The sequence below is a fragment of the Sitophilus oryzae genome, unplaced genomic scaffold (assembly GCF_002938485.1).
Source record: "Sitophilus oryzae breed Bouriz unplaced genomic scaffold, Soryzae_2.0 scaffold_682_pilon_pilon, whole genome shotgun sequence".
Lineage (NCBI taxonomy): Eukaryota > Metazoa > Arthropoda > Insecta > Coleoptera > Curculionidae > Sitophilus > Sitophilus oryzae.
The window spans coordinates 5476035-5503470 of NW_022147287.1; the positions used below are offsets into that span (position 1 = coordinate 5476035).

The following is a 27436-nucleotide window of genomic DNA, read 5'->3' on the forward strand; positions in this document are numbered from 1 at the left end:
TATTTATTTTTTATAATGAAACAATATTGTACATATAGTAATTGTTTTAATGTAATAAATTAAGGTTAAAAAACGTTTTAATATAAATTCAGTTTAGTCGTTATGAGAACTCTCAAAGTTTGATCGTAGGCGGAGCATACAGATAGCCCTAACTTATCGACACACCAATCAAAAGCTGTTATTGGCTGGTTAGATAGAACAGCGTTTTGTAGTTGTTGCAATTCTCCAATTACTCCGTAAGGTATCCCATCTGAGTCTTCTTCAACCCTTTTTGCAGGGTAATTACTAAAAAGACATTAAGATATTACACAGGGTCCTGCAAAAGTAAGTCTGGAATCTGAAGCTCCTATAATAAAAAACTTAGGAATTTTGTTCCTAAAATGTATTTTGAAAAATACAATTTTTTCATTAATTTATTTGTATCTCTGAAGTTATTAAATCAAATTGAATACATTCTTAGGACCTTAGGACTATGTAAAGTAATAATTACGTATGAAGCAAAGAAAATCAATCCAATTGACTCATACTTTTTTGAGCAACCCTGTATAAGTTAAAGGATTTTCCTGAAATAGGTCCTAATACATACTTTAAGTATGCACTTACACAAAATTCCTAGGTTCTTGTTTATAGGACCTACAGATGCCCGAGGCACTGCTGCAGAACTCTGTATCTGGGCCACCCTGTATAAATGAAATACGTACTACTTCCATAAACAAAGGCTGCCAGAGCCGCCTGTCGTCATGAAAATCTCCCTGTTTTGAGGCAGATGTTTCACTTGCCAAATGGTAGAATCGTGAGCTTTTTCAGTTAAATGAGCAAAACCCTTCTTGGGATGTTCAGTACGTACATCGAAACAGAAAATTTTTGATTCCAGCGTCGTCACTAAGAGTTTATTCATCGGGATATCTTTGCGGTCGAATTGTAAATTCACCACCTGAAAGATTTTTATAAACATTATTCTCAGTCTGTCCATTGAGAGAATATACTGGCCCTGGTCGCTTTATTTGCATGGTCTATATTTAAATGAATACGACAGAGAGATAAAAACTATAAATTACCCCATTTTTTAGGCATTTCGACCATCTGACGCTCATAGTTTTCAGATCGAACATCTTTACATCGCCGTTATCATAACCAGCTACTACAATTCTTTCCTCGTTGTTGTAAGAATTGCCGAAGACCACACACCAACAATCCCTACCAGCTTGCCCTTCGAGAGGGGTGAATTTGGCCACAGGCACATCTTTCTGACGCACATCCCAAACCATTACGCATCCTAAAGAAACGATAACAATATTTTCTTTTTAAAAAATTAGTTATTTTGAAAGAATATTTGTATACCATCTCGAGATCCTGTTACTATTTCTGGCGCTCCGCAATTGGCACTTTGTCCTGCAACACCATCTATAGAGTTTATTACGGCTGTATGAACAGAAGTCTGGTATACTGGCAACAAAGTATCCTCCAGGTCCCTTTTTATCTCAAAAAATTATAAATCATTTGAAAAACAAACCTTATCTGTACTCACCACACTTGTAATCTACCAGAAAAATCGCCCGTAGCTAAATGTCTGTTTCTCAAACTGGAAGCATCGAAAGTACAACATTTAAAATAATCTTTGCGGAAGAATTCGTCCAATTTTTGAACACCGTCGCTTGATATTGAGTAAATTTCGGCGATGCCTGCTCCGTTAGATTTCCCTCCTACGGCAACGAATTTAGCAGAACACGGTATCCATTTTACGTCGTGAATTGCATAATCTAAAGTTTTTTCGTTGTGACAAATTATTTGCGGTTTTGCGAAAGTCTCCATGGTTTAAAAAGTTTAAAATCCAGACAATTTTTGAAAAGTTTATATAGCAGAGAGCTAATTTATCGATCAAACGGAAACATGCAGCGACATCTGTACGTCTTCATCTGAATGAAGGAAAATACGTTTTACAATATCGATATACTATTTTTTGAAATCATACAATTTATTTATAAAAATGATCTTTTAACTATTTTAAAACTAATTATGGCTAATTTGCTTGCATGTGACTGTGTTTATAATATAAAAATACACCTTTTTAACTTAAAATATTTTTTTTTTAATAAAATTTAACTAGACTGTCCTTGACCCAGGCAATATTTAATTAACCTTAATTTGATAACAAATGTTAAGAAAGTTCTGTGATTTTAATTTTAGTTAAATAACCGTGAATTACAATAAAAACGAACAAAATGATAGTTGAGATTATAGGCAGACGATAATTTGTATTACGTAAAAGCTTAAGATGTTGTTTATTTAGTATGTTAGTGAAAGTAAAAATACTATTTTTCGCGCAAGCTAAAGAATTGGCCGGTAAAAATTCTGATATTTTTGGTGTTTCTGATAAAACTAACTGTCTGGATTTATTAAACGAATTAGTAGAAAAGTACGGGTTACAGAAAATTAGGAACAACATTCTGTTATCAGTTAATGAAGAACTTTATCAAATCGAAGATATATTAAACTTAAAAGAAGGAGACGAGATAGCTGTTATACCGCCTTTGAGTGGAGGATAATACAACAATGGCTAATTTTATAAAACTTTCTCCGGATAAACTCAACGTCCAGGAAATCATGGACTCAGTCACAGCAGCTTCTTGTGGAGCGATCTCTGTGTTTGTTGGTACGACAAGAGATAATTTCGAAGGTAAACCTGTGATAACTTTAAACTATGAATCTTATGAGCCTATGGCTATAAAGGCAATGGAAAAAATTTGTACAGAAATAAGATCACAATGGTGTGAAGTGGAAAACGTTGCTATATACCATAGGCTTGGAGAAGTCCCAGTTAAAGAAGCAAGTGTTGTTATTGCAATATCTTCGCCACACAGAGAAGAAGCTATAAAAGCTACTGAATTTTGTATAAATAGTTTGAAAAAATCAGTCCCTATTTGGAAGAAAGAAGTGTATTCTGATAAAGAGTCAACATGGAAAGAGAATAAAGAATGTACGTGGTCCACTAATTATATTGAATCTTAGGAGAAACGTGATCTTTATAGAAGCTTTATATATAGTAGAATTTTTTCTTGTTATAATTGCTATATTTTATGACTCTTTACATCACTGTTATCTTTACTGTTCAAAAGAATGATTAAAATTTGTTTATTTAGTAATAAATTGTTTTATTTTAGCCAACAAGGATATATATCCTCCTAAAAGAAAAAAATACAATTTTGACATAGTTCAAGAAGTACAAGTAAACTATGTCCCACCCCATTTAATTCAAATCAAAGCTTCAAATCAAGATCTTAATACTAGAATACAGAAATTTATGGATAGGAAAAGAGAAGACATCAACCTACATAACATTACAGAGTTCTTTCACAAGTAGGAAAAATTGTTTTTTTTTTAAGTAAATTAAATGTAATTATTAATTTTTTAGAGATAGAGATCCTGAACATACTTGTGCTCGCGTAGATGCAGTTGTGTATAAAAGAAAAGACTCTAAAAGTCATTTACAAGGTAATATAAAACTATAAACTACAAATTTTAAAATAATAATTGGAAAATTATTGTAGTCGAAAGAGTTTTAAACAGTTATCAGCATAGAGATCAGAACAATTCAGATTATCTTAAAAAATTCATTCCTATTAATGGAATAGAAGAAAGATTACAAAATCTAGAATCTCAATTAAGTCTAGACAAGGCTACACCAAAAAACGTCTACAAAAGGCTGAAAGACTTAGAAGACAGATTAGTATTACTGGAAAGTATTTCCCCAGAATACATTCAATTCTGGGTAAGATATTAAAAGAACGGTGAAGGTAGAAAAGAGTTAAATTACTTTTATTTCAGGATAAGACAAATTTGCCGCACAAATCTATAAAGAAAAAAGTTTTTTCTTTAAAAGAAATCGACGAACTTATAACAGAAGCTGAAAAGAAAAATACAAAAGTATCATAATTGACTCATAAGTATTTTAATATTTATTTTATGTTATAAGTACTATGTAAATTATGATTATGTATTATTAGTTTAAAAATATAAAAATACACTTTGTAACGCATTATAAAAGCCTAAAAATAAGAACAATTTCAAATTAAAGATTAATTAATAATTATTTTCAGAGTTCTTTTCTTCTAATTTCAAAATTTGAATTTGAAATATTTCTAGATCATATCTTTCTTCACCTTTTAGACACTGTGGCCAAGTGTTTCAAGTCAACTAACAAAAATCATATTATTAACATATTTTTTAAAATTATATATATGCTACAAATTATATTCATATACAATATTTATATGACATATGCTCGTATAGTTTTCTGTTTTATCGGCAACGTCAAAAATCTGACGTACTGACGTGGAGCTGGAGATGTGGAGGATTTAAAAGGGGCTGTTTTTAGTTTTAAAAAGAAACATCTTTTTTACTTAAAGAAGGTGTTAAAAGTGCCACAAAAAGGTGAAATCACTACACTACATTTTATTTAAAATATTTTTAATTACGATATCATACGAAGTTTGAAGTAAACAAAATTGAAAAAATCGTATATCTTTCTAAGTTATACACATTTATTAGTGGAGAAAATGTATATTACCGTCCCGATTTTGTTTTTAGATGGCTACTTACGAAGAATACATACAACAAAACGAAGACCGCGACGGTATACGCCTTACTTGGAATGTATGGCCTTCCAGTAGAATTGAAGCTACACGCTTGGTAGTTCCACTGGCCTGTTTGTACCAGCCTATCAAAGAACGTCCAGACTTACCACCGATTCAGTACGATCCAGTTTTATGCACCAGGAACAACTGCAGAGCCATATTGAACCCTTTGTGCCAAGTAGATTACAGAGCAAAGTTGTGGGTGTGCAATTTTTGTTTCCAAAGAAACCCGGTCAGTTTTTTAGCGTATTTCTTAATATTTATTTAATTTACGTGCATTGTTTATACAGTTTCCTCCTCAATATGCTGCTATATCAGAACAGCACCAGCCAGCTGAGCTTATGCCAATGTTTTCAACTATCGAATATACCATTACAAGAGCACAAACATTGCCACCTATTTATCTTTATGTTGTCGATACATGCATGGATGAGGAGGAATTAACAGCTTTAAAAGACTCACTCCAAATGTCTTTGAGTTTGTTACCACCCAATGCCCTGATTGGTTTAATTACTTTTGGAAAGATGGTACAAGTACATGAGCTAGGTAAGTTTAGAGACAATTATTGGTTCTTATTTTAATTTTTGATATATTATTTAAGGCTCGGAGGGTTTAAGTAAGTCATATGTGTTTAGAGGCACAAAAGACCTTAATGCCAAACAAGTTCAGGATATGTTAGGTATAGGTAAAGTGCCTGTTAATCCTCAGGGTATGCAAAACCCTAATATGAGACCTGGGCAACCAGGACAGCCTGTGCAACCCATTCCACCAGCTAGTAGATTTATTCAACCAGTAAGTGATTAATTTGGACTTTTGTTGTAAGTTTATTTTTTCTTGTAGTTTTTAGAGTTATACAGGGAGATATTCCGCGGACATAGAATAACTACATATTTTTTTTAATCAAAATCTGTTAATTGTTTTTTTTTCTGATGCGACCTCTTAATATTATTATTAAGAGCTCAAACTTTTTTGCCAGTATTTTTTTCTTTTTTATTTATTTTTTATAAAAAGTAGATTTTTCTAAAACAGTCTTAACTGAACATGCTACAATACACCTTTTACTACATTAGATGTATTTGTTTCCATTGAATTAGGTAGCAAACTGTGAAATGAACCTCACAGACCTCATAGGGGAGCTCCAGAGGGACCCGTGGCCTGTGCCCCAAGGCAAACGTTCCTTAAGATCGACTGGAACAGCCTTGTCAATTGCCATAGGTCTTCTGGAAAGCAGTTACCCAAACACCGGTGCTAGAGTCATGTTGTTTGTTGGCGGACCATGTTCTCAAGGCCCTGGTCAAGTGTTGAATGACGACTTAAAGTTACCAATTAGGTAATTGTCACTTACTTATATACCGGGTGAACCAGTGTTCTGAAAAGTTCTATATCAGGTTTTTTATTTGTGATTTTTACTGCTCCAATATCGTGGTTGCTGACTAAGATATTATTTTTTATATAAATGATGCATATCCTAAAAATATTGTTTTATACAGGGTGCCCAAATAAATGTAATGATAAGGTTTTAATTTTTTTTTGTTTATTATTTGACAATTATCCTAATGTCAGTCATTATTTTGTATAATATCATGTGGTTGTTGAATTTTTGTGAACAATTCGCGTTTTTTTTGGGCCTATTTTCGTAGTCTTTTTTTAAAAATTGTATTTTTAAGCACAAACAGTTGTTTTAAGATCTAAATTTTCGAGTTTTTGTACTGAATTTCTTGAAATGATGGGTGTTGAAAATATGCCTAAGCATTTAAACGGTCGAAGCAAAGAGTTTGTAGGTTCCCTGATAAACTATTTTGAACGAGAACATGACAATAAAGGTCCTTTACTACCCTTGACTGCAGTCAGAGAAGTAAGTTTAATTGATAAGCACATTACACCAATAAATAAATAACCCATAATAACGCTTTATTCATAATATACTAGTTTTTGCCAATATATAATAAGTAAAATAAAACAAAAATATAATATAATAAATATAATAAAAATATTAGTTATTAAATTAAAAATAAATCGTAAAAATCTTTAAAAAATGATGTGTTGCGATTACCATATGTTGTTTTGCGATTGCCGTATGTATTTCTATGAGAATATTTTTAAAATGTGGTATTACTGTGGTATAAAATGTGGTACATACATTTACATTAAAAATTAGAGCGAAAATTTTATATATGAAATCTGATATAAAGTTTTTTGGTTGAACCGAACACTCGAACACCCTGTAGTGAAAAACACATTCACCAGTGAAGATGATTTTTTTATAGGTCTCACCACGATATACAAAAGGATAACGCAAAATACATGAAAAAGGCCATAAAGCATTACGAAGCTCTGGCTATGAGAGCTGCAACCAATGGTCACTGTGTAGACATTTATTCATGCGCATTAGATCAAACAGGTCTTATGGAAATGAAGCAGTGTTGCAATTCGACTGGTGGACACATGGTGATGGGAGATTCCTTCAACTCTTCCTTGTTCAAGCAAACATTTCAAAGGGTCTTTGTTAAAGACCAGAAAAATGATCTTAAAATGGCTTTCAATGGTACCTTGGAAGTGAAGTGTTCCAGGGAACTAAAAAGTAAGTTAATATACCTGTTTATATTTTTATTTCTTGCTGAATTAATATATACTTATATCGTTTTGGTTACGCTCTGCTTTTTATAGGTAACAAACATGAAATACAATAGAGATTTTGAGATAAACGAAAATAGATACTCATTATCAAGAATAATATATCTCATCAAGAACATAGCATACCAAAAATAATTTTATATTAATAATCTACAGGGTGGTTCGAACTGTATTCCGGAAACTTCGGCAGCATATTCTGCAGATAAAAATAAGTAAAAAAGTTCGTATAAATGTATGTCCTAAAATGCTTAGTTTCGAATATACAGGGTGTAGAAGTTTCATTCCAACCAAACCTTCATTCCTAACCAAACCAAACCAAAACAAATAGGAGTCATATTGACATCAAAATCAAATTTTTCATGTCAGAAAACTCCCACACACTAAATTTCATCTAAATATTGACATTACTACAGAAATTATTTGGAAAAAATCTCGAAATAAAAATGAAACTTCTACACCCTGTATCTCCGAAACTAAGCATTTTAGGAAATACATTTATACGAACTTTTTTACTTATTTTTATCTGCAGAATATGCTGCCGAAGTTTCCGGAACTGAAACAAATAATTTCTGTTCTTGATGAGATATACATCTTTATATATCTCAATAATTAATTAGCAAACCCTAATTTATTTGTTCTTGTTATATCTTTTGACAGTACAAGGTGGTATTGGCGCTTGCGTATCGCTGAACGTCAAGAGCCCCCTGGTGGCGGACACCGAAATAGGAATGGGCAACACCGTCCAGTGGAAAATGTGTAGCTTCACTCCCAGCACTACAGTAGCCCTGTTTTTCGAGGTTGTCAATCAGCATTCGGCGCCCATACCTCAAGGCGGGCGGGGCTGTGTACAGTTCATAACACAATATCAGGTTAGGTTATACAGGGTGTCCGGAAATTAATGCAACAAAATTTGGTCATAGATTCTTGAAAAAAAAAATAGGTGACGCTAAAAAGAGTTAAACTATTGGACGAAAATCACTAAATTTAGTACACGTTGTTTTACCATAAAATGAAACTATTTTTTTAAATATTTCCTTTTTTTAAAGCATTCTAGTGGTCAAAAGCGAATCAGGGTGACGACGATAGCTAGAAACTGGGCAGATGCAACTGCTAACATCCACCACATTAGTGCGGGTTTCGACCAGGAGTGCGCTGCGGTCATAATGGCACGTATGGCTGTTTACAGAGCTGAAACAGACGAAAGTCCCGACGTTCTGAGATGGGTGGATAGAATGTTGATCCGGTTGGTAAGTAGTATTGTTTCTGGAACCGGAGCTGATTTTTTGGAACCGGGAATTTCGAAACTACATCTCTAAGGAAACGACATTTCCCGGTACTTTCAGTATTAGCCTTGTATATGAATTTTTAAAGTAGCTCAACCTACGGCGTTTATGGATGTAAAGCACCAGATGGCGGGGCGTATTTCACTAGTCTTTTGCTACAGAAAATTATTTTTTGTTACTCTGAATTTTGAAGCAACCAATAAAAACAGAGAAAATAAAAATTGATAATTTTCGGACTGTGCCTATTGGTTACTAATCGACCAGATACTTTTTGTCTATTAGATATGCTATAAAAGCTTGTAATTATACAATCGACCATTATAAATACCCGACAAATTCCGCAAGGCCGAGGCTGATGTTTTTCACTGATAAGAAAAAAAAATGTTTGTTTAGATAATTTTCGAGATATTTTTTTCTTTCTGAATGCATATTTTTAAAGTATTTTATATTCTTTGTCCGCTTGATCTATTATACTGGTCGCACGTATCGAAGTTCTGTTTCTTCTAGTTTTAAAAAATGTTCTTATTTCTTTGTAGTTGTAGTGGTTGTAGTGTAAAATTAGATTGTTTTATTAAGTTTAATTATAATGTTTAGTGTAGAATACCAGAAATACTTTAGTAGTAGTGTTTTTATAGTTTATTTTGTAGTTAAGTAGTAGGTGAAGGGATAATTTGGTTAAAAAATGATATAATAAATATGTTGTTTGTCAATTTTAAATTAAAATTCATCTCATAAATCCATCACAATCTGGCAGCGCTGTCGCCATCGCTTGTCGCTCGAAGTTGATCACGTGCATCGGATATTGTTTTGCGATTACCATATCTGTGTACTCCGAGGGGTGTCTCACTATTGGAATTACATGTACATTTTCTTGGCAGTCGCTGGCAGTCATTGGCAGTTTTATGGCAGTCGCCTATAATAATTACATGGCAGTCATAGGCAGTCTTCTTCGTAGTCATTGGCAGTCGCTTGGAATTGGAAGATTATTTTGGCAGTACGTGTACATTTTTTACCCGAGTGAGACACCCCTCGGTGTACTCATAAACGAGAATCCCTGTGAAACAGACCAAAATGGGACATCCTGTACAAACTAACATATTATTTTTCGAATTTCAGTGCCAGAAATTTGGGGAATACAACAAAGACGACCCGACTTCCTTCCGCTTAGGTGAAAACTTCAGTTTGTACCCCCAGTTCATGTATCACCTTCGTCGATCGCAGTTTCTGCAAGTTTTCAACAACTCGCCGGACGAAACGTCGTTCTACAGGCACATGCTGATGAGAGAAGATTTGACGCAATCCTTGATAATGATACAGCCGATTTTGTACAGCTACAGCTTCAACGGACCTCCCGAACCCGTGTTGTTGGACACTAGTTCAATACAGCCGGATAGAATTCTGCTTATGGATACGTTTTTCCAAATTCTGATCTTCCATGGAGAGGTAAGAGTGTTTTTTTTAGTTTTAATTTTTTCAAATAATATTTTAAGAATTGTTGACAAAATGGTGAATGCGCCAAAAAATTAACTCTTCATCTAATTTTTTACCCACCCGCCGCCACTTGTACCAAATTATTGGTAAAAAAATGCTTTTTCCAAATATGCTAATGAGCCACCCTCGTTCCATTTGAAAAAATTGCGATATGATTAAAAATACGATTTGGACATCTTTTAACCGACCAGGACAAGACACTAAAAACATTAGACAATCAAATCTATTTTTCCAATGTTCAATTTTACCACAATTCTTTTCTTTTCTTCGCAGACTATAGCATCGTGGCGTAACCTGAAATACCAGGACATGCCCGAATACGAGAACTTCCGCCAGTTGCTCCAGGCTCCAGTAGATGACGCGCAGGAGATCCTGCAAACGCGTTTTCCGATGCCTCGGTATATTGACACCGAACAGGGGGGATCCCAGTCTAGGTTCCTGCTTTCCAAAGTTAACCCAAGCCAGACTCACAATAATATGTACTCGTATGGAGGGGTAAGTTGATTTCGTCTGATTGTTTGTTTTTATAATTGAGCGTCCGGATTGCACAATGACCTTAGCGCGTGGCCGCGGGCAGCTCAGTAGGTAAGCGAGACAGCATTTCGTTAATAATTATCGTATTGTGTTGATTTTTTCATAGAAATACTCATGAGTCTTTAGCGCGACAAGCCTAAATAACGGGATTATTTTTTATATTTTCGATTTGTTTACATTGCCCGAGCATATTATAACTTTGAGATCAAAATCACTGTTATAAATTTTAAAACTGACAGATATGAATACTATCATTTAATTAGTTATACATTTAGTTACAACATATTCAAAATTCAGGTCTATCGGTTTATGCTAGCAGTAATAACGAGTATAAATAAAGAAATGGTCAGTTCAACGCTCGCCGTTTTTAGCCCACGTTCAGTTTTGGTTTTAGTTTTAGCGCTATTTTTACAGAAAATAAATTCTGAACTTTGATCAAATGACAAGAACATTATCATTTCCGATATCTCCTATTTATAATGTAGTTCTTTTTTCAAAATATTGCATTGTTTTAGCTTAAAAAAAACTTGAATTATGCGGCTTTTTTTGCGAGAGCTACCGGCGCTGCGTTAATAAAGAGATGGTTATGGTACGTCAATCGAAAGACAGTATTTGCGATAGTCGTCTATTGTTTACACGGAGTATAGAACATTTTTGCCACAGCTTGTTTACTACCAGTAGTATTTGTGCGTTTTTTAAATTATTTATTATTAAATAGAGGGAAATACGACCGAAAAGAAAGGTCAAAAGTTAGTAGAAATCCGGATAAATGGAAGTGCAATATTTCCAAAAAAATCTCGTGACGAGGTAAAATTACAGTCCATTGTGGCTATGATTGACGTACATAGCCATCTCTTTATTAACGCAGCTCCGGTAGCTCTCGCAAAAAAAAGCCGCATAATTCAAGTTTTTTTAAGCTAAAACAATGCAATATTTTTAAAAAAGAACTACATTATAACCAGGAGATATGGGCAATGATAATGTTCTTGTGATTTGATCAAAGTTCAGAATTTATTTTCTGTAAAAATAGCGCTAAAACTAAACCCAAAGCTGAACGTGCGCTAAAAACGGCGAGCGTTGTACTGCCCATTTTTTTTATTTATACTCGTTATTACTGCTAGCATAAACCAATAGACCTAAATTTTGAATATTTTGTAACTAAATGTATAACTAATTAAATGATAGTATTCATATTTGTCAGTTTTAAAATAAAATAAACAGAGATTTTTATCTCAAAGTTACAATATGCTCGGGCAACGTAAATAAATCGAAAATATAAAAGATAATCCAGTTATTTAGGCTTGTTGGAAGCGCTAAAGACTCATGAGTATTTCGATGCAAAAATCACCACGATACGATAATTATTAACGAAATGACGGCATGTTTTAAATTATTTATTTTGTTAAATCGGCGCGCAGCAAAGCGTCGATGTCTCGGTTGCCTACTGGACTGCCCGCGGCCACGCGCTAAGGTCGTTGTGCAATCCGGACGCTCAATTGTTTCTAGAGTCACAACTAAAACGGTTAAAAGTTTAAAATCAAAATAATCAAAAGAGATATTAACAAATTTTGAACTCTCCCTTTGAATAAGAAGACTAAGGAAGGAGCATATCAAAAATCTTAGGTACACCGCGATGGGCCTCAAATATGGCCGACTTAAATTCCGGTTTATCAGTGTCGTTCTAATTTTATTTAAAAAATGTAAAACTATGATGTAGGGTAGACGTGAGGTAGACTCAATAATTTGTTGTTTTATTTTACGTTGTGAATAAATGTTGGTAGTTATTAAAATTGTTATAAAAATATATAATTCTAATAAAAATAGATAAGTTATAATCAAGAACGGTAAACTAATAGGATTGCTCATCCTCATAAGACCTCTTCCCGCGCTTCAGCTGACAGTTGTGACGTCATTGTAGCCCTTGTCAAAGCCTTCGTGACCTTGTCATGATAGTGTGTATTATTAGTTGCCTATGGGTAACTTATAAAAATAACAGCTGAGAAATTTTGAGTTAATTATTTTGTCAATTTTAAATGTGAAAAAGGTGTCTTTAAAGTTTTTAGAGCTATAGAGTGTATAAATACGTTCATTTTGTGTTGTGGATTGTGACAAAGTGCATACTAAGTGCCCACGATTCTGTTTATTAACTGTGTTTATTAATTATTTTAAAGCAAAATATGGAAGTACTCTAAAAAGAATGCTTGCAAAAGGTGATGCTGGGACCTGCTGTTCTTAAAAATGCATTATCCGAGTATTTAATACGATTTATACAGTTAATTTTCTTTACTGCATACATATAAGGTGTTTAAATAAATAAACTAAATAATGAACGTTTTGCATTCGGTAACCAATAATGCACGTGTGTATTATTGGTTGCCGGATAAGGACTTAATAACTATGACAAGGGCTACAATGACGTCACAAAGCGAGTAGTTTTCGCATGCACCTGGCGGACACTTTTGGCTGAATGAGCAGTCCTATTAGATTAACTGTTCTTGAGTTATAATAAGTATTTATTAACACAAACATCCGATACGCTACTGAAGCAGGTAAGTCAAATTAACGTATCTAAATTCTTTGACATCTAATCTTTGACAAGTAATAAATAAAAGCTAAAATGCAAGAAAAATATATAATTTAGTTAATTTAAGTGAATTTCATAAATGATCGGTTTACTACTTTTTTTCACACATTTTTGCCGAGATCTACCGCACGCTATACAACCAACTATTTTAGAGTCTTTTTCGATAAATCGCGATAGTGTCACTGTTAATTTAAGTTCTGCCACAATTTCCATCTAGATTTACTACCTTTATACAACTATCAGTAGTAGAATAAATAATAAATAACATAAAATAAGCTCCGTAAAGACTGACAAATCCACAAAATTTCAAATCAAATTCAAATGTGTCAAATGAATCGTCAAACAGAACTGTCAAGGATCACACCCTAGAGTGCTTTTATGGTGCTTTTTCCGCCCACCATGCATGAATACATGGATACAAATACGTTAAAATAAAAACAATAATTTAAATTAATAGTAAATTTAAACGTATTTGCATGGATAGCATTATGCTCCTTCCTTAGTCTTCTTATTCAAAGAACTCTCCAAATATTGGTTCCCCTATTGATTTTATAGCAAAGTCGTAAATAAGTTTTTTAAAGGTCTACGTTTAGTAAACATAAGAGGGCATCAAAACAAGTCATTTGAGTGTAGGAACCCATGTCCAGAAATGTGGCGTTTTGGCAGGAGATGGAGTGAAACGTAAATTTCCAGTTGCATTATTTATTCAAAACATTTACAAAAACTGCTCAAAGTTGTTGTTGAAGACACACTTTCACTCAAACGACTTGTTTTGATGCCCTCTACAACCCTTTTCAGTTTGTCGCACTGATTGTGGGACACCTTGTATAAAACTCTAAAATATAAAAGTTCTAACTACAGGAATTTATTTTGTAAAATTAGATGGCCTTGTGTGAGGTTCTTGCTTTTTTGTGTTGTCATAGAGTATTATTATTGTTTTAAATGTTTTGTTATTAAACTATTTTTGTGTTACAGGCTGTTATGGCTGGTGCTAGTGGGGTAATTGTCTTTTTTATGTTTTGTATTTAATTTTATCACGGTGTGGGGCATCTATTCAACTTTTTTTCTCCATTTTTTTCTAAAAATCCTTTGTATTTTTTAGGACACCGGTGCCCCTGTACTCACTGACGATGTTTCTTTGCAAGTTTTCATGGACCACCTTAAAAAACTCGCTGTATCCTCCACAGCCTAATCAAAACCGTTTTTTTTTAATTATTTATTCTGTACAGATCAAGAGAAGAAGCCAGAAAAAAAAACAGTTCCCTATATATTTTTTTCATATTTTATTATATACTTTAATTTTGTATGTATTATGTATTCTGTTAGTTAGGTAAAAAGGTTGAGTAATTGAAAATTTGTTACTGGATTGTGTAGTTTTAAGTGTTTAATAAAAAGAGTTTAGTAAGTAAAGTGTGTTTTAAACATGCAAGAGTCCACCAATAAGGGATAAAAATAAATTAAACCTATAGGTAGGTAAATCATATTACCCTATATAAATTCAGAGATATATTAAAAAAATCTTTAGTGTTATAATTCTTTTACAAATTACAACAAAAATATAAAGTATTTTGTATCTTATCTAGCTAACTTTTCAAACATATATTTACAAATAATTATATCTTGTAAGCACCACTTTATAAATAAACAATAAAATCACCTTATTCTTAATCTAATGCTATTGTATTAAACTTAACTATATTTACATCTCAATTCAAAAACCTAATGCTCATTTTCTGTTCTACATCCGTCCTTTGCAGCGCCTTACAAAACTCTTCGAAAGAAATCATTTGATCCCCATCTTCATCGGCTTCTAAAATCGTTCTCTCAGCTATACTGGTTAGTTGTTCTTCACTAATATTTGTCCCAACCATCATATGTAAAATTGCCAAAAGTTCATCCTTGGAAATCATGTCATCGTTATCCAAATCATATAACTTAAATGCAACTAAAATGTCATATTTGGATGAAAATTCGTATAATTAATCTATTATTTTACTTACATTTTAGTTTTTCTTCTCTAGAGTTCAATTTATTTCCCTTATTTTTCTTTACTGGTCTAAAATGGGCTAGAACTTGCATAAACTGTCTAAAGTTTACTCGATCTGTGAATTCGTCGCCTTGAAAGAACGCGTTGACTATTCTTTCTCCCAGAGGGTTTATTGCTAGCTCGGGTATCCTCAAAAAATCGTCTCTAGATAATGTTCCACAATCGTTCCTATCCAATGCAGTAAAACGAGAATATAATCGTTCAATTTGATTTGGAGTGACTAAAAACGATTAGATTTTATATTAAAACACTTTATGGAATACTAATTACAAAAATGGGTGGTGTAATCTTTTAAAACATGATGAAAACATAAATTATAATTTGCATACTTACAACCAGTTTCTTCCTGAATTTGGGCTATCTCTTCTTCCCGAAGAAGTAACGAAGCCCTATTGCCCATACTAAATTTCGCCTTTAAAGCTTTAGAGTTGAATTTAAACAAATAAAACTGGTTTTGAACCTTTTACAGCTGATTAGAAACACAAAAAAAACTCAATTCACAGACTTAATTATGACAAATCATTTTGGATTTGACAACTAAAATGTTCGTTAACCTTCAACCTTTGACTTTTAATCGCTGGACAACAGAGTGGGTTTCGGATTTTAGGATCGGAATGTCCTAAATAGCATCTGTAAGTAGATTTCTGTGTACTTTCGTATCTCCTATTCACTAATAGATGGCGGTAGTGTCGTCAAATTATTTCAATTTGAATTTTTACAGTTTAACGTCAGCAAAATGATGTTTTAAAAAATTGTCATTGAAGAACACAAATCTGGGGAACAAATTTTTCATCAATAAACTCCAAGTAATATCATTAATCATGTAATAATCATGCGTTACTTTTCCTAGTATGAATAATTTCAAAAAAAAGGTTTCTATTCAAAACGCAGATGTTTATCCAGATTATTCCCAGGTAACCGAATGAATTTAGATATATAACACGTATAGTGTAGTTGTTTAAATACGTATTTTTTTAGAAAAAATCAAAAGAATCTACTAGTTCTAGGAGAATTTCGTATTTAGTTCCGGATCAGGAAATTTCTCCAAGTGGTGATAATAATTTTAGGTAATTATTGGAAAAACTGGAATTCGTTCTTATTTTATAAAAAAAATATGTGTACACCCTATTTTGATGTCGCAGTCACGAATCTGAATAACAATATAATAAAAATAAACAGTCAGGTTGTAATCACCAGCTCTTGTGTCACGGCATTGCATTTTTACTGCCAGCGCGCGTAAAGAATTTATAGCCTAGTTTTTTAGTGCGTGTTTTGATTGCTATGTGTTTTTGATTGCTAAAATTATTAGTTTATAGGGCTTAAATTTAGAACACATTTTCGTTCTTCTGAGCAACGGTAAGAGACCGCCAAAAAAAAACGACCACGAAATAGGGTGTAAAGAAATATTTGTGACAAAAGAACGATTTACCCAGTTGTTCCAATAACTACCTACCTCATTTTAGTGGCGGTAAAGCAGAATCAGGGTTTCCTCCTCCGCCCGTTCCGGACGGTAGGGAGGATTTATGGGATTTGCAATTCTGCCGTTGGTGGGGTTGGAATTGGGTAAGGAAAAAGGACAACGTTGAACTGAGAGGAAGTTGCGGAGATAACGCCGGGGAGTGTCTATTGCCGAAGGATCTGAAAAAGATGGAAAAACGGTGGAAGGCGCATAGCAAAGGTGGGTGTATGCTTCTTCTTCTTCTAGTGCAGATCCATTAATGGATGTTTGCGGCAACATTTTCCATCGCTTCTCTGTTCAATTCTCTTACATGTAGTTTTTTTTTGCGAAGAAATATTTCATTTATTTTTTAAAGTAAATGCCAGTAAAAGTAAATATTATTTTTAAATAGTAATTTCTACATACTCTACATATATAAAATGCTAATGTTTATCTGTGTCGTCTCTACTGAAGTAACGGCTTGCTCTAGAAAGTTGATTTTTTTACTAAAAGATAGCTAATTGGCTCTTCTAAAAACTGTCGCCGCCGGATTTTTTGTTTTTCATTTAATTAAAAAAAATAAAAAGTATTTTTTTTCTTGATGTCGTGGCGGATGCGCCAGGCTTCAACTAGTAATATATAAAATGCTAATGTTTATCTGTGTCGTCTATTCTGAAGTAACGACTTGCTCTAGAAAGTTGATTTTTTTACTAAAAGATAGCTAATTGGCTCTTCTAAAAACTGTCGTCGCCGGATTTTTATTTCATTTAATTAAAAAAAAATAAAAAGTATTTTTTTTCTTGATGTCGTGGCGGATGCGCCAGGCTTCAACTAGTAATATATAAAATGCTAATGTTTATCTGTGTCGTCTCTACTGAAGTAACGACTTGCTCTAGAAAGTTACTTTTTTTACTAAAAGATAGCTAATTGGCTCTTCTAAAAACTGTCGTCGCCGGATTTTTATTTCATTTAATTAAATCAATTAAAATTACCTATTATTGCAGTGTAACAACAGAGTATTAATAAAAAAAATGCAAAAAATATAGACATACTATCCCTAAATATATAGACATACTATAATTTCACGATCTGAAATACGCCTTTGGCATGCATGAGGTGCCAATTCCACGCGTGTTTTTTTCTTTTGTCAGATTTATTCTATCGCGTCACTTAATAACTTCGTTCACTGTTCATCGGGGTAATAAATCTAATTGGTCTCACACTTGCCATCCGCACTCATAATTTTATAACTGTTGTTTCTTTATAATAACAGCTACTGTTAAGAACTGTTATTTATAAATAACAGTTTTAAAATAAGAGTTTTTTCCAAAAATTATAGTTTTCGAAGTAACAACTGTTGCAAACTGTTATTTCTAATTAACACTTCGAACAATAACGGATCCTAAAATAACCACGCCTCGCTAGCATATCAATTTTAGTGCTCTTTCCAGATTTGCAGAGCCTAAGAAAGCAGGAAGATCACGACATGCAAACTACAAATCTTCCAACCAAGGAACAGTTCAAGGAGCTGTGCAAATGTTTTTTTCGACCGCCTCCATATCAGAGAACGCACTATGTGGAAGACATATTTAGGACACCGTCTCATAGCGTGACCGCCATGAAAAGGTAAATCAATTTGTTTTGTATAGGGTGTCCCACTAAGAATAGCTCTCGGCTGTATCTCGGAAAGTATTAGCCGTAGAGCTTACGGAAAAAAATATTTGAAACTAATGAGATTTCGTTAATAAATAAACAAATCGTCCAGAAAATCGACAGAATATTGAATTTTCTTGTGAAATAAAATGACAAACAATAACTGTCAGGTATCCTGTCTCTGGGCCGACTTTAGTAATACTGTCAGCAAAATCTTTTATTACTATGCTTACGGAATGCACAATATATAAGCGTATGGTTCGCATTTTGTTGTCTTTTTTGAATAAGGAAAATAGAATCTGTGAAACTTGAGAAATAAAATGACAAACAATAACTGTCATTGTCAGGTATCCTGTCTCTGGGCCGACTTTAGAAATACTGTCAGCAATATTTTTTTTTTACTTACTGAATGCACAATATATAAGTGGATGGTTCGCATTTTGTTTTCTTTTTTGAATAAGGATATGTTAATATCTGTAGTTTAAAAAGGTTTATAAATCATTTTTATTAGTTAAAAAGTTATTTTAATTATTTTTCTCTCTCTGATATAGTACTACTTTTTAGTAAATACATCTCCAGCAAAAACAAAAACAAATTAAATGTAAATGGTTAAAAAAAATAGAAAAATCTGGTATTCATATTTAAATGTCCTTAACATATTATGTCTTCCCTATATGGGAACGTATACAGGGTGCTACAAATTCGAGGTACGAGCATTGGTATCTCGGAAACCGTAATAGGTACCAAGATGGTTCAATTGGGGCAAAGTTGCGGTTTGGGATGTTCACCAAGATGCCATCAAACATGTTTTAAAAATTTCAATAATTGCTGAGTTTTTTTGAAAATCAATTTTATTTTTTCGTGTCGTTACTTTTTAGAAACTCAAAAAACTAATTGCACAATCTCATAGCCACTTTATTAGGGCTATCTGATGGTATTTTTAGATTTTCAAATTAGCTGATAATTTGTGAGATACAGAGGCCAACTTAATTTTTTTAAATACTGACCTGCATTCTATTCCAGGTTTTGAAAGAACTCGGTCTCTTGAGTATAATGATATGCCACACTTTATACTTTTTTTTGTTTGGTGTACCTTAACAACAACAAAACTATATAATTATTATTTAAAATAATTTCAAGTCCGACTCTGGTTTTTAAATTATTTAATCTGATTATATTCATCGCAACAATATTGATCAGCACTAATTAATATTGAATAAGGAAAATCGAGCCAATTTTCAATCAATTCAAATAAGTAATATCCAGGTCAGCAATTTAAAGATATTATTTTTAACTTTTTCTATTGTGAATATGAAATCTCAGTTTACGATCTAATAATATGCTTAATATTAATCGTAATTATTATAAATAAATCAACTTCTACAAACTAGTTTCTATTGTTTTCCATGTTGGAAAGGGTTACCATGCACCCCCTCTCTATTGCACAAATTTATTATTCGTTCAATTTTATTTATAGCTCTTTGAACATATCTTCTTCTTATACTTCCGAATTTTGTACTCTTTATTGTAAATGTTGTAAAATATTAATTTTACTTTTACAAATTGATTTTCAAAAAAAATCCGTTTTTTCCAAAAAAACTCGGCAGACCTTCAAAATTTTAAAACATTTTTAAAAGCATCTTAGTATCCTAAAGCCCAACTTTGCCCCAATTTAACCATGTTCATATCTATTAGGGTTACCGAGATACCAGTGCTCGTACCTCGAATTTGTAGCACCCTGTAGAGGGTACTACAATAATATATTAATTTAAATAAAGTATTTTTTCAGTTTCAACTCGTTTAGAAGGAAGTCATCAGGAAAACGATTTTCATCGATGGCGCACGGGTCACAAAGGGGTAAAAACAGCATTATGATCAATTCAGCTGAAAATGACGTGACGGATAAGCGTACGCCACTTAAGCACACAAGCGTCCAGGTGACTGACTCGGACGAAGAGATGAGAAGTTCAACGGAAAACGCCCTAGAAGCGATGAACCAATCTATGAGGGCATCTCAGGCGACGAGACATTCAAGTGTAAATCCTCGCCAATCTGTGAGGCCTTCCCAGGTGACTTGGAATTCACCTGAGGATGATCGACAATCTGTGAGGGGATCTCAGGCGACGAGACATTCAAGCGTAAATCCTCGCCAATCTATGGGGGAATCTCAGGCGATGTGGGATTCAGTTGAAGATCCTCGCCAATCAATGAGGGAGTCGCAGGTGATGAGGGATTCGTATGTAGATCCTCGACAATCTATGAGGGAGTCACAGGTGATGAGGGATTCGTATGTAGATCCTCGCCAATCTATGAGGGAGTCACAGGTGATGAGGGATTCGTATGTAGATCCTCGCCAATCAATGAAGGAGCCGCAGGTGATCAGGGATTCGTATGTGGATCCTCGCCAATCTATGAGGGAGTCACAGGTGATGAGGGATGCGTATGTAGATCCTCGACAATCTATGAGGGAGTCACAGGTGATGAGGGATTCGTATGTAGATCCTCGCCAATCTATGAGGGAGTCACAGGTGATGAAGGATTCGTATGTAGGTCCTGGCCAATCTATGATGGAGTCACAGGTGATGAGGGATTCGTATGTAGATCCTCGACAATCTCTGAGGGAGTCACAGGTGATGAGGGATTCGTATGTAGATCCTCGCCAATCTATGAGGGAGTCACAGGTGATAAAGGATTCGTATGTAGGTCCTGGCCAATCTATGATGGAGTCACAGGTGATGAGGGATTCGTATGTAGATCCTCGCCAATCTATGAGGGAGTCACAGGTGATGAGGGATTCGTATGTAGATCCTCGCCAATCTATGAAGGAGTCACAGGTGATGAGGGATTCGTATGTAGATCCTCGCCAATCTATGAAGGAGTCACAGGTGATGAGGGATTCGTATGTAGATCCTCGCCAATCTATGAGGGAGTCACATGTGATGAGGGTTGCGTATGTAGGTCCTGGCCAATCTATAAGGGAGTCACAGGTGATGAGGGATTCGTATGTAGATCCTCGCCAATCTATGAGGGAGACACAGGTGATGAAGGATTCGTATGTAGATCCTCGCCAATCTGTGAGGCCTTCCCAGATGACTGGGAATTCACCTGAGGATAATCGACAATCTGTGAGGGGGTCTCAGTGGCTGAAGAGTTTGTGCTTCCCTCGCCAATCTATGAAGGCATCTCAGGAGACGAGACATACAAGCGTAAATCCTCGCCAATCTACGAAGGAATCTCAGTGGCTGAAGAGTTTGTGCTTCCCTCGCCAATCTATGAAGGAATCTCAGGCGATGAAACATTCAAGCGTAAATCCTCACATATCTATCAGGGATGATCCATCAGTGATGGAATCGTATGAAAACTTTTTCGAGAAAAATTCTCCTGAACCGGCGACAGAATTCGTAGAAAGTTATAGGAAACACGACGATATTCGAAGGAAGAATTCAGCTAGAAAGACTGTTGAACCGGCGATAGGATGGGCACCGTACAGGAACAGCATGGGCGCGGAAACTTCAGAAGAGGTGCTTCCTGGGCCAATGGGGAACCAGGAAGAGAAAAGTTCCAGGAAGAGAAAAGATCCAAAAAGAAAGGTAAACGTTAGCTCGTTAGATTTGTTCAAGACCTCAAAAGTCAATTATAAAACAAAAAACTACTGGTGAAGATATTTATCAAAGACAATTTATTAACAAAATTCACTTATTCAAGTTATTATTTTCTATTTGTCATAAAGCGTCGTTGTCATCCTGCTGTCACTCTTAGATTAAGACCATAAATAAACTAAACAAGTTTAGATTGGAAAGTGCCTATAAGGACAAATCGGATCGGTTCGGCTTTTTCCGGAATTATATCGCCAAATGTTATTTATTCAAATTTATTATTTTTTTTTAATTTTATAAATAAAATACAGTGTGTTGCATACAAGAAACTTCATTTTATATAAGGACATGTATGAAATACCTATAAAACATTGGAAACCGACGTTATGCCACGATCCACGATGGTTTTTTAGTTTTTAACGCCATTTTTTCACAATTATCACGGGTTTGGTTTGGTTAGGTTAGCTAGCCATCTTGATTGCGATTTTATTGAAAAATCGTTTTTTATTCAAAATATGAGCTAGATAGGTATAGGAAACTCTAATGTAGTTTGAAAGAGCATTTTAATCTCCTTCGATTTATTTAAAAAAATACAGAGTGTTGCATTTGAAATAATGAACTTTTTGTATAAGATAAATCCTTAAAATAGATCAGCAATTTTTGGTACACCTGTATAAATTTAATGAAGCAATAATATTTCTCAGTAAAGTTTATGTCCCCATCTTTAAACTCAGCACAAGAATTAATTCTAAAAAGTAATGTACAGGGTGTTAATAATCTGTTCTATTGTAGTCTGCTTATTTAAATATCTTTAAATATCTCAAAAACCAAAGATTTTAAACATATTTAACCCTTATAATATATGTCTTTTTTTGGATCGAAGAATCGAAAAATGGAATAAAATACCGGGTGTTCCATAAGAAAAAATGTAACTTTGGTATGGATCTTAGTTCTGAGACACCCTGTATATCTCAAAATAAGTTTAAATTGTGCACATTGCCTCCCCACATATACCCATAAAATATATGTTTTCTACATCTTTCCGTTTTCGTATAATCAACCGGGGCGAATGAGGTGCGCCACCCTGTATATACTATACACATATGTTAATATACTTTCATTGTTCTATAGTTAATGTCGCGTACAACCAATAGAGATAGTCCACAAACTTGCACGAGTGAAGACATTCCCAATGGACATTGTTGCTCGGACAGGGGTACGTCTAGTACCGAAGAGAGTATAGAATATATTGCGTTACGTGTTTCGAGCTTCAGAAACTGCCAATGTCACTGCAATCAACAAAATCAACAACATCAACAAAATCAACATCAACAAAATAAAGAACATCAACAAAATCAAGAACATCAACAAAATCAACATCAACAAAATCAACAACATCAACAAAATCAAGAACATCAACAAAATCAAGAACATCAACAAAATCAACAACATCAACAAAATCAACAAGTAAGTACCTACTGCAATCGGTGGCTCAAGCCCTATATTTTGTCACAAACGATGAATATGTCCTTTTAAGTGTATCTTTTCTCGTTTTAAAACGAGAATATGCACTTTGAGTGTAAAGTTTTGTGAGGGTGCCATTTAAAAATCAAAAGTTGTAGTCGTTTCCGGTAAAACAGGAAGTGGCCAAAAACGCTGGAATACGTCAATCAATCTTAATTTATGTCATATACTAACATACCAAATCTATATAGTTTTTTTATCAGAAAAAATAAAAAAGTTATCTATACTAATATATAAAATCCTTAAGTGACTGACATACTGATTAATCACGATCCTGCTCAAACCACTCAACGTAAGAAGCTCAATTTTGGCATACAGGTTGATTCTAGGGTGTAGAGGTTCGATAAGAAGGGATTTTTCGAAATTCCAGTTCCATGAGGGTGAAACGACCCCTCAAATATTACAATATTTTTTATTTAAAAAACGGTCGAGTTTCCGAAAAAACGCTTAAACACGTATATTTTATTTTGTTTTTACATATTTTAAGATTTTTTAAAAATGTATACAGGGTGTTTCGAAAAATCTGGTCATTGATTAATCACGATCCTGCTTAAAGCGCTTGACGTAAAAAGCTGATTTTTGGAAAACAGATTGACTTTGGGGTGTAGAGGTTCGATAAGACGGGATTTTTCGAAACTCGAATTCTAAAGGGGTGAAACTATCCCTCAAATATTAAAATATTTTTTATGTAAAAACCGGTGAATTTTTCGGAAAAACTCTTCGGAAAAACACGTATATTTTATTTTGTTGTTTTACATATTTTAAGATTTTTTTTAAATTTATACAATTTATACATTTATATTCATAAAACATGACCATTGAGTAATCACGATTCTGTCTAAACTGCTTGACGTTTAAAGCTGATTTTTGGCAAACGGATTGACTGTGGGGTGTAGAGGTTCGATAAGGAGGGGTTTCTCGAATCTCAAATTCCAAAAGGTTGAAAACGCCCCTCAAATATTACAATATTTGTTATTTAAAAAACGGTTAGTTAGTCTTTCGAGAAAACGCTTGGACAAGCATAATTTATTTGGTTTTTTTACATATTTTGAATTTTTTTTAAATATCATACAGGGTGTTCCAAAAAATTGGGTAATTTCTTAACCACGATCCTGCTTAAACTGCTTGACGTAAAAAGCTTATTTTTGGCAAACGGATTTTTCGAAAGTCAAATTCCAACGAGATGAAACTACCCCTCAAATATTACCAAGTTATAAATAATATCGCCATATTGTTTTTTCTCATGTTGACATAAATGTGAGAAAATTTTATCCAGTTAATGGAAATTCTTGCTTTGCTTTATCATCATCATTACAAATGATTAATTCGACGCGAACGAAGTCACTGGTACACGCTAGTTTTACTATAAAATGCTTCAATAGACCACAAAATTACATTCGCAATAATATCGCAAATCGCAACTCCTAAAAAGTCAAACTCGCAGATATAAGGTTATCACGGTCCTAGTTTACGAAATCACAGTCGCAGCAAAATCCCAAATCCCAAATCGCAATCGCAATTTTCTATGAGAGCCAATCGCAGGTTGCGATTGCGATTTTCTACGATTTTTACCTCGTCTCTAACCTAATAGTTTCTTTCAACTTTTCTAATAAACCTGTTCTATTTTGTTGACAGGAACCCAAACGGGATACACAAATGGTAGAAGCACAAACAAGCGCTTTCGTATTTCCATTAGAAGAGAAAGATACACAAACGTCGGGCCAAGAGAAAGACTGTTGTCAGCCATATTGTAACGACGGCGAGAGGTACATAAAACTAGGCAAGAAGAGGAAAGTAATTCGTATTTCTGTGTGCTGTTGCTCGTGCGCTAAAGAAAATGGCCAGCCTAGCGAGCCGTCCGCATTGATCCAAAAAAGCTCGAACAAGGCCTTGCTCAAAGACATCCCTCGTCAGACTTCGAAGGGTAGCACCAACAACAATCCTTCGCTGATCGAAGAGACCAGGGAAACCACCACCTACAACTTTACGGTACCTCCCATCAGCGCGAAGACCTTCTCCAAGTTCGGAACTCCCTCCAAAAACTACTCCTGGATCAGGAACATCGGATCGGACACCACGACTGCCAGCCTGAATTTCCCACAAACTTTCAAAAGTCCAAACTCCGGAAAAACGTACGACTTTACCTCTTGGAACTTTAACGACAGACCTAACCTCACTTTACCCGAACCGATTGACGTTTCCGATGACGTCACGTACTTGAAACAACTTCAGACTTCTAGGAAGTCGTGTAAAGAGGACAGGATGCTTCTTGATGCCGTTTGTGACGCCATCCTGTCCGAGCACGAGTTAAAGTTCGGCAGCGAGAGCGATTTTGAAGGAAGGAACGGTGAAACGGTTGTAAATAAGGCGAATAATGTTATTAGACCAAAATTCCAAAGAAAGCGCCCAAGAATGCGCATCCCTAGAGTTCCTAAAATAGATAACGTCTTCGAGAACCTTATCCAGCAGGTTCTGAAGTCAGACGTTGAAGTGTATTCTTCGGACGAGATGTATAGCAACTTTGAGCCGGTGCTTAACAAGTTAAAGTCGTTTAGTATACTGGCAAGCGCCTACGAACAAGAAACGAACTCTTTACCAAGCAGAAGAAAGAAAAAACGAAGGGCAATGCAAGAACTAAACATCGAGAATTCTAGCAAGAAAATGAAACAAGAAAAAATATCGACTAAAATAATACCTTCCGTATGTCCAGCATTCCAAGATTCAATAAAGAATTCTTGTGTGGTTAAAAGCAGGATAAGCGACGGGGTTGACATAGGACTGACCTGTAATGCAAAATTGGAGGATATAGTGGCTAAAATCGAGGAAATGATGAAACGAGCGCAGGCACCCAACGAGCACGTGGGGGAACCTATTACCCCTAACACAGGCAATAAAAGAAGTTACCAAATGTCTTCCGATGTATTTACCAGAACTGTAAGCTTCACAGAACAAGCAGGAAGCTTGAAAAAAAGTTACGAAATCTTCAGTAACCGAAAAAATCCGATGTTCGATACTTTCCCCGATCTGACTGCTTCAAGTCACGTCATACCCCTAGATAACGAAACCTGTCCAACGGAAGACACGCCTAAAGTTACATCTGCCGAATCGATCAAAGACACCAAACTCTCCGTGCAGAATTTCACTGTTTGCGATGTGACGCCGTCTCAGAGCGAGAAAAACGTTTCGGTTGATGAGGGACCCGAAAAAGAACCTGCGAAGAAGAAAAGTAACGGTAATGGTACCAGTCCTTCGTTGATACCGATCAGAAGGAAAATTTCTAAATAAAACAAGTTTTTTTGTTAAAAAGTTCGTTTTTATTTCAACACGATTACTTAAAAAAATAACAGACATAAATAAAGGTATTTCTAGATAGGGTGATGTTGAGCATGTTAGTTTTTTTTTGAGAAAAAATATCAGTTTTGTATATAAATACTTAGAATTAATTAACTAAAGTTAGATTTTTTTGAAGTATGTACAAGAAGAGGTGGTGTGCTAATACAGAGTGTATTATTCGTCAAAAGCATGTCTAAAGAAATTTGGAGTTTCTTCTTTGATTCCCTGATTGTAGATGTTGTTATTTTAAGCACGCGCACTGTGAACATGATCAATTTATAGAAAATAATCTCGTTTTTTGATTACTGCTAGGGTTCCAGAAGCATTGAGGAGCGCAAAAAGTATTCAATTCTCAAAATTTTGAAAATAATCTGGTTTTAATACAGTGCATTATTTAATTGTAAGTAACGAAAAATCCTTGAAAAATCGAAGTCTTCAATGTAAACATTCTCGGTACCTAACCAAAGTTATTAAATTAAACAGGTTGTCTCGTAACTTGACATTAGGCGCCATATTGCGTGTCATCGTGTCGTACTCTGCAGTTTTTAGCTTCTTAACAAATAATTTTATATTGTTTTCTTTGTATTAAGGACAAGGACCTATAATTGCATTATAGGACGGTTTTAGTGAAGATACTATTTTTTTAAATATCTATACCTATGTAGCGGATTCATCTCTCCAAAAA

General features: G+C 34.3%; 5 protein-coding genes across 7 annotated transcripts; 3 read left to right on the forward strand and 2 right to left on the reverse strand.

Moving 5' to 3' along the window:
- Window positions 1-49: 49 nt before the first annotated feature.
- On the reverse strand, window positions 50-1858 carry LOC115887978 (WD repeat-containing protein 92). Its single transcript, XM_030907554.1, has 5 exons — window positions 1529-1858; window positions 1342-1472; window positions 1059-1276; window positions 702-934; window positions 50-285 (listed from the first exon to the last, which is right to left on the reverse strand). Exons 1-5 carry the CDS (start codon window positions 1810-1812, stop codon window positions 78-80), a joined length of 1074 nt encoding a protein of 357 aa, XP_030763414.1. The 5' UTR covers window positions 1813-1858; the 3' UTR covers window positions 50-77.
- A 233-nt stretch (window positions 1859-2091) lies between these two features.
- LOC115887979 (molybdopterin synthase catalytic subunit) lies at window positions 2092-4062 on the forward strand. Its single transcript, XM_030907555.1, has 5 exons — window positions 2092-2977; window positions 3162-3357; window positions 3413-3492; window positions 3549-3769; window positions 3826-4062. The coding sequence occupies exons 1-5, from the start codon at window positions 2554-2556 to the stop codon at window positions 3931-3933; spliced, it is 1029 nt and encodes a 342-aa protein (XP_030763415.1). The 5' UTR covers window positions 2092-2553; the 3' UTR covers window positions 3934-4062.
- Window positions 4063-4296: 234 nt separating this feature from the next.
- LOC115887961 (protein transport protein Sec23A) lies at window positions 4297-14570 on the forward strand. 2 transcript variants are annotated; one of them, XM_030907532.1, is made up of 12 exons: window positions 4297-4431; window positions 4588-4866; window positions 4925-5180; window positions 5236-5426; window positions 5729-5964; window positions 6902-7215; window positions 7926-8137; window positions 8315-8515; window positions 9668-9994; window positions 10316-10537; window positions 14136-14159; window positions 14263-14570. In XM_030907532.1, the coding sequence occupies exons 2-12, from the start codon at window positions 4588-4590 to the stop codon at window positions 14350-14352; spliced, it is 2352 nt and encodes a 783-aa protein (XP_030763392.1). In that variant the 5' UTR covers window positions 4297-4431; the 3' UTR covers window positions 14353-14570. The 2 variants fall into 2 exon arrangements, with proteins under 2 accessions (XP_030763392.1, XP_030763393.1); XM_030907533.1 differs by lacking the exon at window positions 14136-14159.
- Window positions 14571-14656: 86 nt separating this feature from the next.
- On the reverse strand, window positions 14657-15775 carry LOC115887992 (calcineurin B homologous protein 1). The gene is made up of 3 exons (XM_030907571.1): window positions 15541-15775; window positions 15161-15427; window positions 14657-15105 (listed from the first exon to the last, which is right to left on the reverse strand). The coding sequence occupies exons 1-3, from the start codon at window positions 15605-15607 to the stop codon at window positions 14867-14869; spliced, it is 573 nt and encodes a 190-aa protein (XP_030763431.1). The 5' UTR covers window positions 15608-15775; the 3' UTR covers window positions 14657-14866.
- Window positions 15776-15928: 153 nt separating this feature from the next.
- LOC115887950 lies at window positions 15929-27433 on the forward strand. 2 transcript variants are annotated; one of them, XM_030907509.1, is made up of 7 exons: window positions 15929-16121; window positions 16186-16274; window positions 16671-16885; window positions 18097-18271; window positions 20088-21888; window positions 23026-23343; window positions 25054-27433. In XM_030907509.1, exons 1-7 carry the CDS (start codon window positions 16059-16061, stop codon window positions 26701-26703), a joined length of 4311 nt encoding a protein of 1436 aa, XP_030763369.1. In that variant the 5' UTR covers window positions 15929-16058; the 3' UTR covers window positions 26704-27433. The 2 variants fall into 2 exon arrangements, with proteins under 2 accessions (XP_030763369.1, XP_030763368.1); XM_030907508.1 differs by having other exon boundaries at window positions 23026-23361; window positions 25054-27432.
- Window positions 27434-27436: the final 3 nt, after the last annotated feature.